Source organism: Poecilia mexicana, unplaced genomic scaffold, assembly GCF_051168715.1.
Source record: "Poecilia mexicana isolate PSO_F unplaced genomic scaffold, ASM5116871v1 scaffold_11, whole genome shotgun sequence".
NCBI lineage: Eukaryota > Metazoa > Chordata > Actinopteri > Cyprinodontiformes > Poeciliidae > Poecilia > Poecilia mexicana.
Genome location: NW_028263380.1, coordinates 23,134,057 through 23,151,217, shown reverse-complemented (window position 1 = coordinate 23,151,217; position 17,161 = coordinate 23,134,057). Strand labels below are relative to the sequence as shown.

At 36.0% G+C, this 17,161-nt stretch overlaps 1 protein-coding gene across 1 annotated transcript in view; it reads right to left on the bottom strand.

Annotated features, from left to right (window-relative positions):
• The window catches only part of LOC106919939 (venom phosphodiesterase 2), a 32,243-nt gene extending 17,370 nt beyond the window's left edge, over positions 1-14,873 (bottom strand). The window contains exons 1-10 of the mRNA XM_088010431.1: positions 14,656-14,873; positions 13,266-13,347; positions 11,790-11,915; positions 10,288-10,348; positions 9,763-9,860; positions 9,156-9,235; positions 7,136-7,255; positions 6,714-6,823; positions 4,164-4,229; positions 3,924-3,996 (exon numbers count right to left, since the gene is read on the bottom strand). Coding sequence (XP_087866557.1) covers positions 3,924-3,996; positions 4,164-4,229; positions 6,714-6,823; positions 7,136-7,255; positions 9,156-9,235; positions 9,763-9,860; positions 10,288-10,348; positions 11,790-11,915; positions 13,266-13,347; positions 14,656-14,868 — 1,029 coding nt within the window. The 5' untranslated portion in view covers positions 14,869-14,873. The remainder of the gene's footprint in view (positions 1-3,923; positions 3,997-4,163; positions 4,230-6,713; positions 6,824-7,135; positions 7,256-9,155; positions 9,236-9,762; positions 9,861-10,287; positions 10,349-11,789; positions 11,916-13,265; positions 13,348-14,655) is intronic.
• Positions 14,874-17,161: the final 2,288 nt, after the last annotated feature.

Sequence of the window (17,161 nt, the reverse complement as noted above, 5' to 3'; positions counted from 1 at the left end):
AACAACAAATCTTAACTGGTTTCCCATCGATTTTATGCCAAACAACCTTGTGAACATTTTTAGACCTGGTTTATATGCCTCATCCCTGCTTGGAAACCAACCAGTTTATTTATCTCCTTTTTTTTAAATCAAAAACCGTAGTGAAATGTAAAGCTACTGTTACCCCTGAAGTTTGTTAATTTCTAATAAAAACATGCAATTGAGGTGCAACTTACATTTATTCAAAGTGCCTAAAATTATTTTCTAACATAAACCTCTCACTGGCACTGCAATACCCCACCCTTATTCCTAAAAGAGAGAAACGACAATCCACAGTATTGTGGATTATTATGACTAAATAATCCACAATAATTCCGCTGTTGAAATATCTGATGGAGGAGGAAATTATACTGTTTAAGCCTTGGGAAATTAAACATCCAATTCCAATATTGTTTCTGCAAACTTCAAACTTCCTCTGACTAACCTGCAGCTTGTTTTCTTCTAAAACACGTCACTGTCTTTCTTATCAAAAATGAAACAGACAGAGAAATTGTCCCTGTTTTCCTCCCACTCTCCTCCGCTTTATGGACATTGGTCAAGCTCATCTCCTAAGAGGCATGTTTTGAAGGAACAGGATGTTCATGTTTGATCAGTTGGGAGTCATTTGCTGCCAAAGCACACAGAGGACAGACTTTCAGTTGGAGTCACCCTCAATATGTTGTTTCTAGACAGAATGTGACAAAGATCAGTTAGATCTCACTTCTTTGAGGATGAAGGGGAAAGAATTGCTATGTTCCTGCAGTGGCTCTGAAACACATTCTAGACAGAAGATGGAGACAGTTTTATAACCCATTCAGCTCCTCTCACCATCCTCTGCAGGGCTCTTTTTATTGGCTAAATGTGTACATATGGCTGACAAATTTATTTCTTCTTTGCAAATACTGTACATGGAATCATAATTATTATATTACTACTAGAGACCTTGGCTTAGCCAGTCCCACTTATCTAATCGATGTGACATATTTACATTAGTGGATTCCTAGTTTATGCTGTAAAGTTTATCATAATTTCTTTTAGGTTCCATATTTCAGCTTGCATGCCCCACATTAAGTTGACTGTATCTTTTTCACTTCATTGATTCTTTATAAAATGTGACGATGACTGTAAAGAGTTGATCATAAAATGTTCTTCAAAATACTAGTTACATGAAACTGTTATACAGCATGAGTGTGTCTCCAGTCAGAGGCTTCTAAAGAGTTGCTGGAATACAGACTGCTACAGGACATCCTTCCTGCCCACATATCGGCATCTACAACAACGCTTTGAAGAAGCTTCAATAATGAGTTGCCACAACATTTAATTTCCCTGTAACTTCAAACTGGAAGGGGAATAATATTTGTAAATTATTTTAATCAAAATGACCTTTGCAGGTGGCATGGTCTGTTTCTTTTTGTTTTTGTTTGTCTTGAAATGTCTGATTCGTAGGGACGTGTCCCTACAACCCACTTACTTGGTAATTGGTAATGAGGTTATAAAATGTTATCATTCCTCTCCAGCACTAACATTTCGACATGCTGTGTAGGCGGTGCAGGTGCCGTTGAATGGCTTTGAATGGCTGCAGATTGCTGCAACGCTTTCATCTTCATGGCAATGAAAATTCAACAGTATCGAAATCCAGCAGTAGAGAGACAGTGCTGATTGAAATTTCTAGACTTCATGCTGACATAGGTGCTCACCATTACTTTATGAAACTATTTGAAGTATTGCTCTGATCATCATAGCAATATCTTTAAAGAAATGGAACAAAGCTCCAAAATGTAACAGCTTTTCTGTCTACATACAAAAATGCATCAGGAATATTGAATCTTCTGTTCCAAAATAAAGAAAATGAAATAAATTATCAAGTTTGTTGTCAATCTACAGAGTGAGGCAAAAAGGAGAGAGAGAAAAAAAAACTTTTAAAAATCTAACATCTGGAATTTGTCAATAAAAATTCTGGAAAATGAGTTACATCACCCCTCCATTAACTTAATTTTATGAAATTGGCCAACTTCAAAGATGAGTGAAAAGGTTTGCCAAGCAATGGTAACTGTTCTCCATGTCACAGTTACTTCAGCATTCCTTGGTTTTCCTCAGAAACGGTATGCTTGATATCACCCAAATGTTTTCCTTTGGATGAAGCTCTGGAATAACACTCCATAACTTTCATTTATGGAGCATTATTTGATACCAAAGCATTTTCCTGCTTTGGCATCAGGAAAATGTGCCAATCAATGTGTTCATTGGAATATTGCAACCTTGACCTAAGCCAATATTATTAGTTATAGATGTACTCTGAATATCACAGCATACACGGGTAGCAGATGACGTTCCTTGATCATATTGCAGCTTATTTTTGGTTCAGTCTTGACCTCTTTTGGGTTTTCTTGAATAACGTTTTCCTGTATTCTTCCACATCTGGTTCTGCTTTCCGTTTTGGGACACTACCTTTAGAGTGTTTCTGTTTCAGTTTACTGAAAAGCAGTTTGTTTTCCTTCCTCTGAATGACTCAATTTAGTTTATCAAAACCACCTCCATCCTCACTTTGAATCTCAAGTCCAAAGTTTGCATCTACGTGAGAGTGGCTTTCTAAATGCTTTTAACTTTACAACCTTATACACTAATCGTCAAATTATGGTGTCTCAAACATAGCTCATAAAGGGCAATGGACCAGCAGGAGTAAACAGCACATGAGCTCATAGTTTCTATAAATCCTACTCTGTTGAACACCAGCTACACAAAAACGTAAATGGAAAATGTAAATGGTGCTAAATATTGTCAAACATCAAGTATACTTTTTTTTTTCCACCTGTGTGGTCATGCTGTATGTCATCTAAATGGATTCCTGCCAACTTTCTGAGGAGACAATCAACTCGAGATTTAAGACTTTAACAGTTTTTCTCACAGGAAATTAAATTTATTTGACTTCTTTTGAATAATGAGCCGAGGAAGAAAGGGATCTAAGCTCATCGAGAAATGACCTAACGCGAAAGCAATTAGTTTGCTAGTGCATGCCATGCCTAAGAATGAATGGATGTTTAGAGATGCTTGGCAGGAGTTCAAGGTGAGCTTCTGAGTGAGAGACCCATTAGACTTGGACCTGATGGAGGCGAAAAGTTTGAGGATTCAACAAGTAGCTGGGCCAGAATAGGCTTCTTACGCACTGTGACTGTTCGACGCTTTAGTTCTTCCCCTAAACGGTTAATTATTTAATTCCACTTAATTCCTAAAAAGGTTTCTGCAAGTTTACACCCAAAGACATGAACAATCTATTTCTACAGCAGTTTAATTTGAAAGTGGAGTAATAGAATATATAATGACTTGAATATAATTGATGGGAATGAGTATTTGATCCCCCATGGACCATATAATTCACTTGGACCATATAATTCACTTGTTGTAATTAATCTGTTGTTTTTGTAATCCTCAATTACACAGGCCCATTTTGGACATTACTTAACTTAACCTACCCAGTTGTCCATGCCTTTGGAGAAGGAGAAGTGCACTATTTTTTTAAATAATTGCATAGTTTATGTTGAAAATGTATAATTGCTGTACAGTATGTTCTTTAATCTTTTTAAAAATATGTCATTCTAACCTTGGTTTAACTGCCTGTCACTTTGCTGCTGTTGCACCAGAAGTTCTGTTCTATTCTAACCTATAAATGGACTTTGCACTTTACCTACTGTGCAATAAAAAAACTTTTACCCTGTCATAATCAGTTATGATAAGTTACATTAAAGAAATAATGATGATAAAATTGTTTGCGAATGCTTGTGGATTAGGGGAATTGGAGATACCAGAAGGTACGTTTATGAGAAGCTTTAAAAGGGCATGCAGGTCGTCTAAGATTATCTGATTCTGTTGCTTCCTTATTGTCTGACAATAAACTGAAATGGCCTCACCCCTGTGCCGACAGGACCAAAGTTGTGCCCGGATTTATCAGGTTCCTCCAGATAGAGTGTGTAGAAATCAGGCCTGAAGGACAGTTTTTGACATTAAAATTAGAAATCTGATGATAATTTCAAAACAATAATCTAAGAGTGATAATCTGAAAAGAAACTCTACCATAACATACAATCTAATATCTTCACTTTTATAACTTAAGTGATAATCTGGAAGTAAATATCGTTACTGATACTAACCTCTCATTATCTGGCAGCTGCAGCCACTTCAGAATTGTAAATACTCTTTCTTCAAACGGCACATTTCTGAAAAAGAGAGAGCATGGAGGAGGAACAGAAGTTTGAGGTTTCCATGTTTTATTAGTGATTCTTTTCTTACTCAGTCTCATCAATAAACTAGAAAGCATGCAATATTAATTGGATATTGTAGGTTGTAATGATGACAAATGCTTGACATTTCCTTTTTCCTTTTGAGTTTTATCCAGAACAATTTCACCTGTCTTTGCTATCCCAAAATAGCTTATCGATTCTTTAGAAGACACATGTGATTTCGTGTTTAGCTGTGCCTCAGAGTTCCTGTAAAAGTGCCCCTGGCACAGCATGTAATTGTTTCTCTGCGTCTTCCTGCTTTTCCACCTGACACTCAGCCAACTGCAGCAGATGGCCCTACATAAAGAACCTGGTCCAGCTGGAGTTTATTAAAGCTGAAGAGAAGTCTTTCCTTTCCACTGATGCTTCATGCTTGCTCCAAATTAGTAGTTGCTGCAATCAAAGATTCAATGCATCTGACAGAGATTCCTATGATTTTATAACTTTTGACCAATTGGCAAATTATCAACTGAAACTGGTATTGTGTTTTTTTTGTTTTGTTTTGTTTTTTTGCAGAACTAAACTGGATGTAACTGGTTTTGAGTTTTGCCATATGGTTGGATTGTACTGAAAGGTGTTGGATTGATCTGAATCAAAGTTAAACTGTTCAAAAGGAACCAGTTTGTCTGAGTCTTGAGGTTTTAATTATCTTATTCAGTGACCTTTCATTGATTTCTTTATGGTGCAGCTTTGTTTGTGTTTCTCCAGAACTCTGCTTTTAGTTTACACTTATTGCCAGCTGAGTCATTCCAACTGTTGATCTTCTTCAGTGTAATCTGCCGTTAGCAGTTCTGTGTCTAGACCTGGCGTTTGTAAAATTGCATATCATAATACACCTTCTCCCCACAATCATTGCTCACAGACACCAAAGCAGTTTGTGGTTCTGAATATAGCCATGAGCTCTTCTGTTATAAAAAAAAGTGGTTTGGTTGTTTGAATATTTTTGTTCATTGGTTCAAAGTGTGAATGTCACTTAAATCACTATCAGCTAAAAAAAAAAAAAAAAAAAAAATACAACCACCTCACCAATGTAGGTTTGGCTTCCAACCATTGCTTTGTGTTACTAGCGAACACCAACAGGAATATCTTGTTCTGAACTATTAGGGTTGGGCTCAAATGTCAAGTTCTCCTAGAGCTGGTTTATGGAAGGAAGCATTTCTGTTAATTCTTTCTGTCTTGTTTAAACAGAAATTCACCTTTATAGTTTAATACATGTGGTGATTTATGATCTGAAAAAAAAAAAGACTTAGAACTCAAGTTTTCGAAGTGTTCTTGAAATCCACTGGAGCCATTTAGGGTGACTTGCAAAAGTAGTCACATCTCTTGAATTTTTGGAAATGTTGCCATAAGCATTATTGTGTTCTCTTTGGTTTTTATGAAAAAATAAAATAAAATAAAATCATCACAAAGCAGAATTTAATTGAGAAGCATAGTCTTGAAGCAGACATTTTTTGCCCAGCGCTCTCTGTCAGATATTTCAAAGTGGGATTTGATCTGAACAGCAGATTTCAAGTCTCACCACTGAATCTTAATTCCATATGCTTTGACTTTGACTGGGCCATGCCAGGTGTTGGAGAGAGGTGATTCAGGCACATGGAGACCACAAACACTACTGAGCCTCATTTTGACATGTCTGGAGGAGTTTCCAATAAAGTCGGATCAGTCTTTCACTTTTAGTTTTGACAACCATGTTGTAATAATTTTGATTTACATTGATCTTTTTTATGCTATTTTGTTCTCCTTGCATTTTACTATGAAACAAATAAAGGATCTAGGGTTTGATATTTCAGTGTTGTCTTTATTTTTGAGCAGCACATAGCCTTAATTAACACATGTAAAATATTTAAGCCTTTAACTTTAAGTTTCGGTCAAGTGGTAAAGAATAAATTTGTTCTGTGCATAACAGAAAAAGTTGAATTCAATTACGATAATGTTTGTAGCATCAAAACACTTTTTAAAACATTATTTATAATGTTTGGCATTATAAGCAGTACAGTCCATCCAGGTTTCTGTAAAAATATGACACTTTCCAATGGTTTTGATCCAGCAAATGCCAGTCCTATCTTACTTTGTGGAGGGGAGGGGGAATCAGCCATGCATTGACGTCAAAACGCTTAAGAAAAACAAGGACATGAATGTAGTGTAAATGGATGCTATTGGTGTAAAAAATTATGACAGAGATTTCCCAAAGTCCAAAAGATTAAGCCTTCTGCTGATAAGGTTTGCATCTGTTGATGCGTTGAGGCTTCAGACATTCCCACGCAAAGACGAAAAGTTATCCTGACTCTGCCTTACAGTAAATCTGAGAGATAAAATCTCCTCTTTTGCTTTTTACAGAAATTAGGCCCGAGTGGATGGTGTTTGATATGGCTGTCTACAGCTTTTCTGGCTGTATTTTAGTACATGGCATCTGCATCTTACCCATCATAAGGCTTGTAGATGTCAGGAAAACTTCCGTTGATTTTGACATCCGATCCTGGCCAGAAAAAGGTCCCAGATTTCAGACCTTGATGCATAGCTGTGTTCCAAATCTGTTGAGACAAACAGGAGACGATATTTTACTGAAAGCTGAAGAAATAATTTTTGCAAATCCAGTTTCTACTACAATTGTTCATTTTGATATTTACAAGTCAAAGGAAAACGTTTCCCCAGCTTTTTCTTTGCATCTAACATTTCTGCTTCCTCTTCTTAATATCTCGATTATAATTAAAGGAGAACTATGTGAACATACACTAGTGGAAAACAATAAATACATACATTTTTAATTGGAACAAAACATAAAGAAAAATAATAATTCAATAAAAGCCAAACTCTAAGCCTGCGTCAAACTTAGAAGGACTCACAGGTTGTCCAAGGTACCAGGCTGGGTTGTTTTTCTCATCATTGCCCAGGCTGAACGAGGCATTAAACACTGGATCGTACATATTGTTGTCAATCAAACCATTGGACTCTGGATACAGACCCTGAACATGAAATGAGGGTAACATGAGAAACAGAATGAGAAATATAAAATTATATCCAACATTTTCTTAAATACCAACTGCATAAATAAATGCTGAACAATAAATGCAAGTCATGCCTCAATGACTTACTCAATCAGCATCTACTGGTGCATGTTAGCATTGCTGCAATACACTCGTGACTTAATCTATTCATCTAAGTTAAGTCATGGGTGTGCAAGTAAAAAATGCAGTCTATCCAGGTGTTGTAAAACTGTGAAAGGAGATACCACGGGATTCCCTTGCGTGGGTTTGAAAAACAGTTTCCATGAGATTGCCTGGAATTTTCTGACTCAGAACTTAGAAAGTTCAGCAAAGTTCAATCAAGATCCAGGAAAAGTTGGACAACTGAAAAGTAACAATTACCTCTACGCAAAGTGCAACTAAACCCCGGTGACACAGAAACATAAAACTAAACCCTAAGTAACATATTAGAAAGTTTTTCAGAAAAAACAAGCTGATTTGGGGGTTAGCTGCACATTATTATTCTATGACAGTGGAACAAACTCGCTCCAGGAGACTCGTCATTATTAGTCCTTATGCATGTTTCTTAATCTCAACATAAAAAAAAATTAGGTTCTGTGAAGACCTCAGAAATCTGTTAAAGAACTTTGTGTTGCAAAACAGCTCCATGTGAAAGGAGATACCACGGGATTCCCTTGCGTGGGTTTGAAAAACAGTTTCCCTGAGATTGCCTGGAATTTTCTGACTCAGAACTTAGAAAGTTCAGCAAAGTTCAATCAAGATCCAGGAAAAGTTGGACAACTGAAAAGTAACAATTACCTCTACGCAAAGTGCAACTAAACCCCGGTGATACGGAAACATAAAACTAAACCCTAAGTAACATATTTAGAAAGTTTTTCAGAAAAAACAAGCTGATTTGGGGGTTAGCTGCACATTATTATTCTAAGACAGTGGAACAAACTCGCTCCAGGAGACTCGTCATTATTAGTCCTTCTGCATGTTTCTTAATCTCAACATAAAAACAAATATGTTCTGTGAAGACCTCAGAAATCTGTTAAAGAACTTTGTGTTGCAAAACAGCTCCATGAAGACAGCATACCCATCAGGTATGCAGTTGTGAAGAAAATTAAAGCAGAGTTACATTATTTTAAAAGTCTAGCTTCAGACTTCTCATTGAAAACTGTTCAACTTAGATTTAAGAAGAAGCTTAAATCTGTTGAATAAGAGATGTCTCCTTTGTAGTTTATTGCCACAAGTCATGCAGGAAAAGCAGAAAAAGTGGAAGAAAGTGCTCTGGTCATATGTTGAAAACCTACAATAGTTTTCTTTTCATTCCCAGTTATGTACCATTCAATATGTCAAAATATGACATTTTGTTTACATTTTTAAAACGTGTGTGTGGTTTTTGTTTTCAGTTGTGTGAATAACTCTGCCGTAATCATTAACCCTAGTCACTGATAAGAGTGTCAGTTTATATCTATGCATAAGTCATACCACAATCTTTCCTTGCATACCTTAATCACTACAGTTAGGGAAATGAATATGAATGCACAAGTTAAAAATGCAGTTTGTTGAGAGGTTGTTGAACTGGAATCAATGGAGATCATATTCAGAAAATCTCCAGGATTTTTTTTACTCAGAGCAGAGATATTTCATCTGACTAGAATGTAACATATTGAACATATTCAAGTAATTTTGCATTAAAAATTGTGATCTAAAAGGTGTTTTATAAACATGTTCATGTAAACCTTTTACATGAACATATAAAATCCTTTAAATATGTAATGATGTATGTAATTTAGTAATTTGAGTCATTTTTATTCCTATATATACACAAATTTCAGGCCTTTAGAGATGCACATGTGTGTAGTTTTGTTAGTGCAGTTTTATGAGACTTTACCGTAACAATGGTGTAGTGATTAGGAAAAGTCTTGCTTGGAAATGCTGCCTGCATGTAGGGAGTTGATGTTCCACAGCTTCCTGAAGATGACATGCAGAACTTAATAATGTGGAGGCATGTTATTCAGCCTAAGTTTTCCTTGGAATAAGGGAACTGGTTTGTGCGTCAGTATGTTCTTGTGAGCTTACATGTCATCACTGGTTGGCAACAGGTCAACAATTCTTAAAAGTACTGAAAATTTGATCCAACTCAAAAATACTCAATTCTTCCCAAAGGGAAATTAAATGTTACTGTTTCTCATTAATTCATATTCCTCAGATTCATTGTAGATAAAATGCATGAATGAACGTGTTACTGACTATGACTTCATGAGAAGTTTAATAGGAAATCCTACTTCCACCTGCAGGGTTAAAACTGACTTTCTTGGTCATTGCTTACAATCAGAATCAACATGACTGGCAGGAAGAAGAAGTGCTATTATTTTTTAAGTTTGTATTTGGAATTTCTCCTGATCAGGACATTTAAAGGACTGCTTCATTAGACGGACATGCAGTATGTCATTTTCTCGCTGTACATAATCAGAACACATAATATGCTTGATATTAACTGAGTTTGTTCAAGACAGGGATGACATCACTCCATGTCTGCAGGTATTCAGCCCTTAGTCCATCCAGAGACACCAGCAGCAGCGGCTGTCGCTTAAAGCTATGAGAAAAGAAAAGAAAAATACTAAATAGAAGGAGAAGAGATACTTCAATTAATTATTAATATAAACAAGCTGATAAGATGCAAAGCTGCTGTCATCAATCATAAGGGAGGGCTATAAGCAAACATGCATGCAGAGTTGATTACATCTACTTAACACTTGCATGCAGTATTGGGCAAAAGCCATAAAAGCAGCTTTTTATAACAATATTCTTACACAAAATCTTTAAAAATATTTGGCTGTGGTGATGTAATAACTTTGACTGTGTAAATACCTCATTACAAAATTGGTAAAGAAACAATCAATGTTATTGCATGTAAGAAGACGTGCTGGAACCACCTCATATCAGAAATGCACATTTACATGAAACATTTAATTTTTGAGAAAATCCAAGCGCAACTACTCAAGTTTTGTGTAACGGCTTACCCTTCAGGACATTTAGGAGCTGACAAGTCGTCACATTGATCCTCTACCCACTCTGTGTCTCCTACAGCCAATAGAAAACATGAACAGTGCTGAAGAAAGGGTGTATTTTATAACCGCATGTCACAGTATTATGTGCAGTGTGCCACATCCTCTCATGATGGATAAGTAATGGATCTACAGAAGAAGAAAATAGTTCAGTTGTCCTGTGAGTTTCTGTGGTTTTCCTCCGTTATATTCAACGTTCACTGTACTCCCCAGTACAGAGAGGTCAAATTGGACACATATATATTTTAACTGCAATGAAATTAACCTTTCCACAGGCGACTCTATATATATGTCGATGTCTGTACACTTATTTATGAACAGAAGGTCCCTTCTCTCTATGCACTTAAAAAGGTAAATGTTTTAAGTGAAATGGGGCATTTTAACCTCATCTATGGAAATGTTTCCCGTTGAACCTTATGTAAGATTTGCAAAAGCGATCAATAAGTGGGTTTCTGGTAGATCATTACATCAACCCAGAAGACCACTCAGCCGTTTTATTGTTTTCTAGAAGGTACTGTTCGTGCCTTATAAACTCGCTTGTGTCCAAGTTTGACATCAGAAATGCACGGTCACACATTTGTTTCCACAGTGACGCCATCTCAGCATTCTCATAAATTCCCACAAAAGAGGACTGGTTGTAAGAAAAGCAATTACCTTAGCTCATTTCAGAGATGGCAACCCAAGTTTGAGATTTCAACTCGTGTTGCACATGATTGTAGAAATAAACCTCGAGGTTAGCATACAATTCGATTCAAAATTGTATGCTAAACTCATAAGAGTTGACTTGGGCTTCAAAAAATAACTTATGAACATTTCAGGCTCATGTGGAGACACATTTTGACTCCTTTATGAGAAACGGACATATATTTGGACACAGAAATCCGCAGGCCAGGCCTATCCTGGTGTATGAACAGTTGGAAGTTGTTAAATCTCTCAAGTTTACACAACATTGCCCCTATTCACTGTGAGCTTCAAAAGATTGAAAATGCTTCAGAAATACCATGTGTGAAAATTGTGTGTATTTCCTTGTAATACTTGCCTAATTTATTTAATCACATTTTGGTAGAACTAGAAGGGGTCCTGAGATCCCTCTGATCCCTAACAGAACCCTGCTGTTCAGTGCAATATTGTGCAGAAGTGAAAAGCTAACATTTTATCAGACTTTTTCTGAGCACAGCAGAAAAAGTCTATTTATCTGTTGCACCGCAGTCTATTTATCAGATCTAAACCAAAGCCTTTCTGTTTCAGAGCCTCTGATGATTTATAGTGGGCAGTGAATGTGCTCTTCCTGGATTTCTGCTGAATGATCCATATAAAAATACTTCAGAAATGACTTGAAGCTCCACATTCCTCTCCTGAAATGTATACATTTTGACCAAATTCTATGAGGACATGCCTTTGCAGATAGATTTACCTAGAAAGCAACTCACTCTCCATAAGAGAGTGAAAGTTCTTACCATGACAAACGTGTTTGTAGTTGGAGCAGCAATCTCCTGCAGACAGACAACCATTGTCACAGTGACATTTGTTCTTCGCCTGCCTCTTTTCACCACAGCGATTTTCCGAACATTCCCACTGTTGGACTGAAAGGAACAGCTATGAGCTTACGCACACTGCACACTAAGACAAAAGTAAAATGTAGAGAAGTCTATCATTATGCTCTTTTGCAGGCAGGAAAAATAGGATCTGTCTTATAATTTCAATCTGCATTTTACTCTTTCAGTGGTGCTCTGAACTTCAGCAATTCACAGCAAATGTTGGAGTAAAATCAGTGAAGCTGTCTTTCTTGGAGCCGTGCAGATGTCATGGTAATCATGGCAACAATTGTTTGTAGAGTTAAAGTTGATATCACATCTGCAGGCTATGACTTTATTGTCAAAAGGTTTTACAGCATCTGTTCTTGCAGAGGTACTGAAAGAAACAGTTTTTATTATTCAGCTCATCACCAATGAATTTGTTTAATAAAGAGAGAAGCTGTTGATTAATTAAATGCACTATTTAATTTATATATGTCATTGTTATTTTAAGTTAATAGAAAATAAGTAGTAACGGAAGACAGCATATCTTTCCAAAATCTGGTTTTCTTCCTTATTTCCAAATATTTATGTCAACATCAGAAAATTGCTGATTTGATGTCAAGTCAGTTCAGTGGTTGATTATACTTTGCAGTTTTCTTAATTTATTTTTAGCTTATTTCATGATTACATTGTTTTCAATGTTTTGTTTTTTTGTTTGTTTTTAAGGAATAGCCATTGTTTAAATATGAAGTAAACATAAAGAACTCAAATCTGTTTCCCATTGTGCAAAATGGTTTGCTTTTCAAATACATTAGCTTGATAACTGGGGCATACTTGGTTTTGCATCACATCGTCATGGCACAATGGATAGCTCGAAGTGACAGTTGGTCATTTGACACAGTTTCAGTCAGTAACATTTCTCTCATGTGAGATTGAGAGTCCGGATTAGACACCCAGTGCAAAGCTTTTCTTTTCTCCTGGCAATGAATAGGAGGAGGAAACCAGAACAATGAAAGTTACACTTTTGACTTGGTCAAGCAAGAAATGTTTCTCGAAAGAACTGGTTTATCTCTAACGATTATAATTCCTTGATCATGAGTAAGTGTCTTTTAAATCTATGAGTCAGAGTGTTTGAAAAGACCTGATCTGTAACAAATTGAAGTCACCATCTGCCTGAGCTAAACAAAACTTGTCTGACTCATTCGAGTCACTCGTGTCAGGCTTAAAATGTGCTGGGAGATAGTAAACAGACAATTTACAAAGGTATGCAGTTGCTAAGCAAAACTTGAAGGCCCTGCCGCCTCCACAAAAACATCACTCATGATTGTTTGGTTTCATGAAGTGACATGCAGCAACACGACTGGTTTCTGGAATGCAGACGTGCAACAGAATCTACCTGGATGTTTCTGGCATTACCTTCAGGTTTATCTTTCCGCAAGCCCAGTCCAAGACCCAAACCAAGGATTAAAGTCACGATTGCTGCAGCCACGACCCCAATCTGTCAAACACAAGCTCACATTATAGTTCAGCTTGATTTTTTGCAAATGCCAGCCACAGGCAGTCTGGTTCACATGAGGGACATCCTGATGACAAGAAAAGAAACATTCAAGAGTAACTGCAATATAGTCATCTATCGCCGATAAAATTCCTGTCATGTCTCTGCTGCATGGCACAGTTCCACTCAGGAATTGTGAATATGAATTCAATATTATAATTGAATTTTATAAATTCCACCCAGGGATGATCAAACAATTCAAATATTGCTATATTTGAACTGGGTAGCAAAGGCCTAAATTATTTTCATGAAGAAATTTCGATGGGTCATTACTCCTCTGTTACTGGTGCATTAGAACTGCTCAAAACTAATTTCACTAATTCAACTCAAAAAGGAAAATGTCATTAAAAACAGAGTAGCATTATCTGGAGTATATGTTTGCATGTATATGTGATTATTGTTCAAAGCTAATTAAAGCCAAAATGTATTTGATATATTGAACATCATTAAATAATTCTGAAAAAGAAACGCTATGTCCGAGTTATGACCTACCAAATAATAAGGTAAGACTTCTGATTTGACAATTGACCAGCACACAGTTACACCATCTATAAGAGGACAATCTATAAAACACAGATGCCAAGAAAGCTGCCTTTTCACAGAGAGTTCTATCAAAAGCATCCTATACAGAGGTGGAGTGAAAGGATTTACTTTATCTGAACCTTAACAACAAATTTTAAAGTATTTTCACAAGGAATATTAGAGATACTAGAACAAATGCAGATCATCTGCATGCAACTCTGGCTTCAACAGACAGATTACCTCCATGTCACATCACTATAATGAAGTAATTCAGGCAAAATATGTTCTGACCAAGTGCACCTGGTCTATGCTACAAAAATAAATAATGGGTCTACTCATACTCATCAAAATAAACACCAATAAACACTTGAAATAAACCTGCCATTTTAATTCACATAATTTTTTGGAAATGATTTGTTAAAATAAAGTACATTTTTGATGATATTCTAATTTATTAAGATGCACATGAGGATTAATAATCAATATTTTACAGCATTTGTTCTGAATAATGATGAAAATTTCAAAAATATACAGTCTTTATTCTTCCGAATAAGAATTTGGATGCACCGATATTTAAAAATCTATTTTTCTAAGTATTTTTAGCCTCAATAAACAAACATTACTTGTTGTAATTCCAGGCGCTGGAATCTTAGGGTCTAACATTTTATATGTCTGCTGCATTAAAGCTAAAGTCATAGATTCCCATCAGGAAAAACCAGTGATACTCACTATGATTTTCTTCTTGTTTTTCTGTAACCAGGATACCCAGTCCATGGCTATAATGGATCTTTTGCTTTTACATTCACACAATTCAAAAACAGAGAGACAGATAACAGACAGAAAGAGAGAGGAGGCAAGACAACAAATATATCTGTGCAGTGACCTCTGGACCAGCAGCAGGGAATAAAAGAGTAACTGATTACCAGAAATAAGAGATAACATCACATTTCTGTGTTTATAACAATCACGTTTCAAATTGACAATGTTCATTATCACAATTTTCAACTTCAGAGGCTCATTGTGGTATATGACAGAAGAAAGGGACAGCAGAACGAACACAGGAAGAAATGTGTAATCAATACCTGAGCCTGTAGGATAAAGGTTTGGATTTTCTCTGTAAATGTCAGATTGCTGTTTGTCAAGCACAAAGATCAGTTACTAGCTTGGTACACAGTTAGGCGGTGAATCGTTTGTAAAAATAGCTAAATTTGTAAGAAATATTGACTCATGTTGAATAAAATTGGACAAGATAGCACTGGTTGATCACAGTCATAAATCTTGGAGCTGGGAACAAATTGATAAGCATACACATTTTCAATAAGGAGATCTAAACCTTTGGACTGAAGGTTTGCTTGAAGTTCAATGATAAAGCAAGTAAGATGGGAGCATAACAGAAAGGCCAGGCTGAGGTTTAAAAACAGCAACAGACTATAACAGGAATCACTTAAACTTCTTTTTCCATTAATATTAAAACTTCCATTAAAAAAAAAAAATTCCAATTGTTAGTTTCATTTAAAAGGTTTGACGGATCATGTCAGTTTTTCCTTTCCTGACTAGCAATGAGAAAATGTGGATTATGAAGGTGGTGACCAATCTTAGAGGAAACTGTTGGCAAGTCAAGGAAATTAATTTTATTTCTGGAACACATTTTGTGCAACAGTCATCAAATGAATGAGATGGAATATGCAGTAAAGCTAAAAGTAAAAAGCAAAAATAAATGCATTTACAAAACATATTACAAATGTAAACCAAAATTTTCCAGAATGAAAAGTACAGAGGAGAATGTCTAGATAATCTTAGAGGTGAATGACGGGGACAACACTGTACCTGGTTAATTTTGATGGTGTCTTATGCAAAGTCTGTCCAGAATAGTAATTTGTATTGACGTCATCTTAAATTTAAAATATGTGTTTGAGGGAGAGGAAAAAGATTAGTGTTTGGTACACCTTATACCCAGGGCTGAAAAAATGTGAAATCTTTAAGGGTTCTAGATATGCTGCACAAATTAAAAATATTGCCTTTATGCTAACTCAGACCTATATACAGTCTCTAATTTGCTTGCTGATGTAACTTCTCCTTATAAACATGTGTGTTCAAAACAAATAGTAGACTTTAAGTGTAAACCCACCATGTGCTCATCTAGTCTAAACACAATCCAGATGGGGCCCACATGCAGCTTCCTTGTGATTTAGACTCTTCATGGTTCTCCTTTTTCTGTAGTTTCTTTTCAGAAGGTTAATTCTGTGACAGATGAAGATTCCAAGTAACTTTCCTTCATTTCAGAGAAAGGGAATAGTTTCACAGAGTAACTTCACAACTACGAAGCTCCGGTATGTGAGCTGAAATTTACTTTCAGCTTAATTTTAGTCCAAAGTACGTCATAAATCTAGAGCTACAGCCCTGATGCAGCAGCTTTATTGCAGCATGTTTCATGCAGAGTAGATTTTTTTTTATTATTATTTGTTTGTTTTTAATTATGTGCCACAACCTTTAAGGTGGAATGCTGGATGAAAAGTTTGAGAAATTCTAAGATATGTAATATTTATTTGGCCATTGGTATATATACCGACACACGTTGTCAGATGGATACTTAGGAGGGGCCAACCAAAACACTTTCTGTTATATATGTTCATGATGTCACTGTGACTGCCAAATAAAGGGCTCTTTTTTATCTAGTTATATGAATTTAATGTTTCCAAACTAATGTGTCAGGCTTAGTTAAATTTTGCAAGTCTCTTAGCTGTGAATCTAGCCTTTGATTAGTTACGTTTTTCTTTTCCTCAACGGAAAACGTACCTAATAAACAAATCTGCAGAGTTTTAAAAAAAAACAGAACTGAGATCAGGACTTTGTGATGTCCTCTCCACAAGGTTGAAATTGTTGCCTTTAACCCAGTTTGTAGCTAATTTAGCAATATGGTTAGCTTTATCTTTCATTTGACATAATGTATGGTTTCTTCTTCTCCAAATGGCCTTTTAATCCATGTTGGTGCTGGACTCTCAGTGGATAGTAAAATTATCTCACCAGGTTTAGTCGTCTTCACAAAGTGTTGACTGTTGTTCTTGGTTGAAGCCCATATTATTCACCAGAATATAATCTGAGACAAATGGCTGGAAATTCCCATGTTTATATTCACATAATTGTCTGTGAATATCTGTATCACACCTTCCGACATCTGGAAGTTATTCCGAAAGATAAACTAGACTTCCTTGTGTGATCTCAATTTCCATGATGG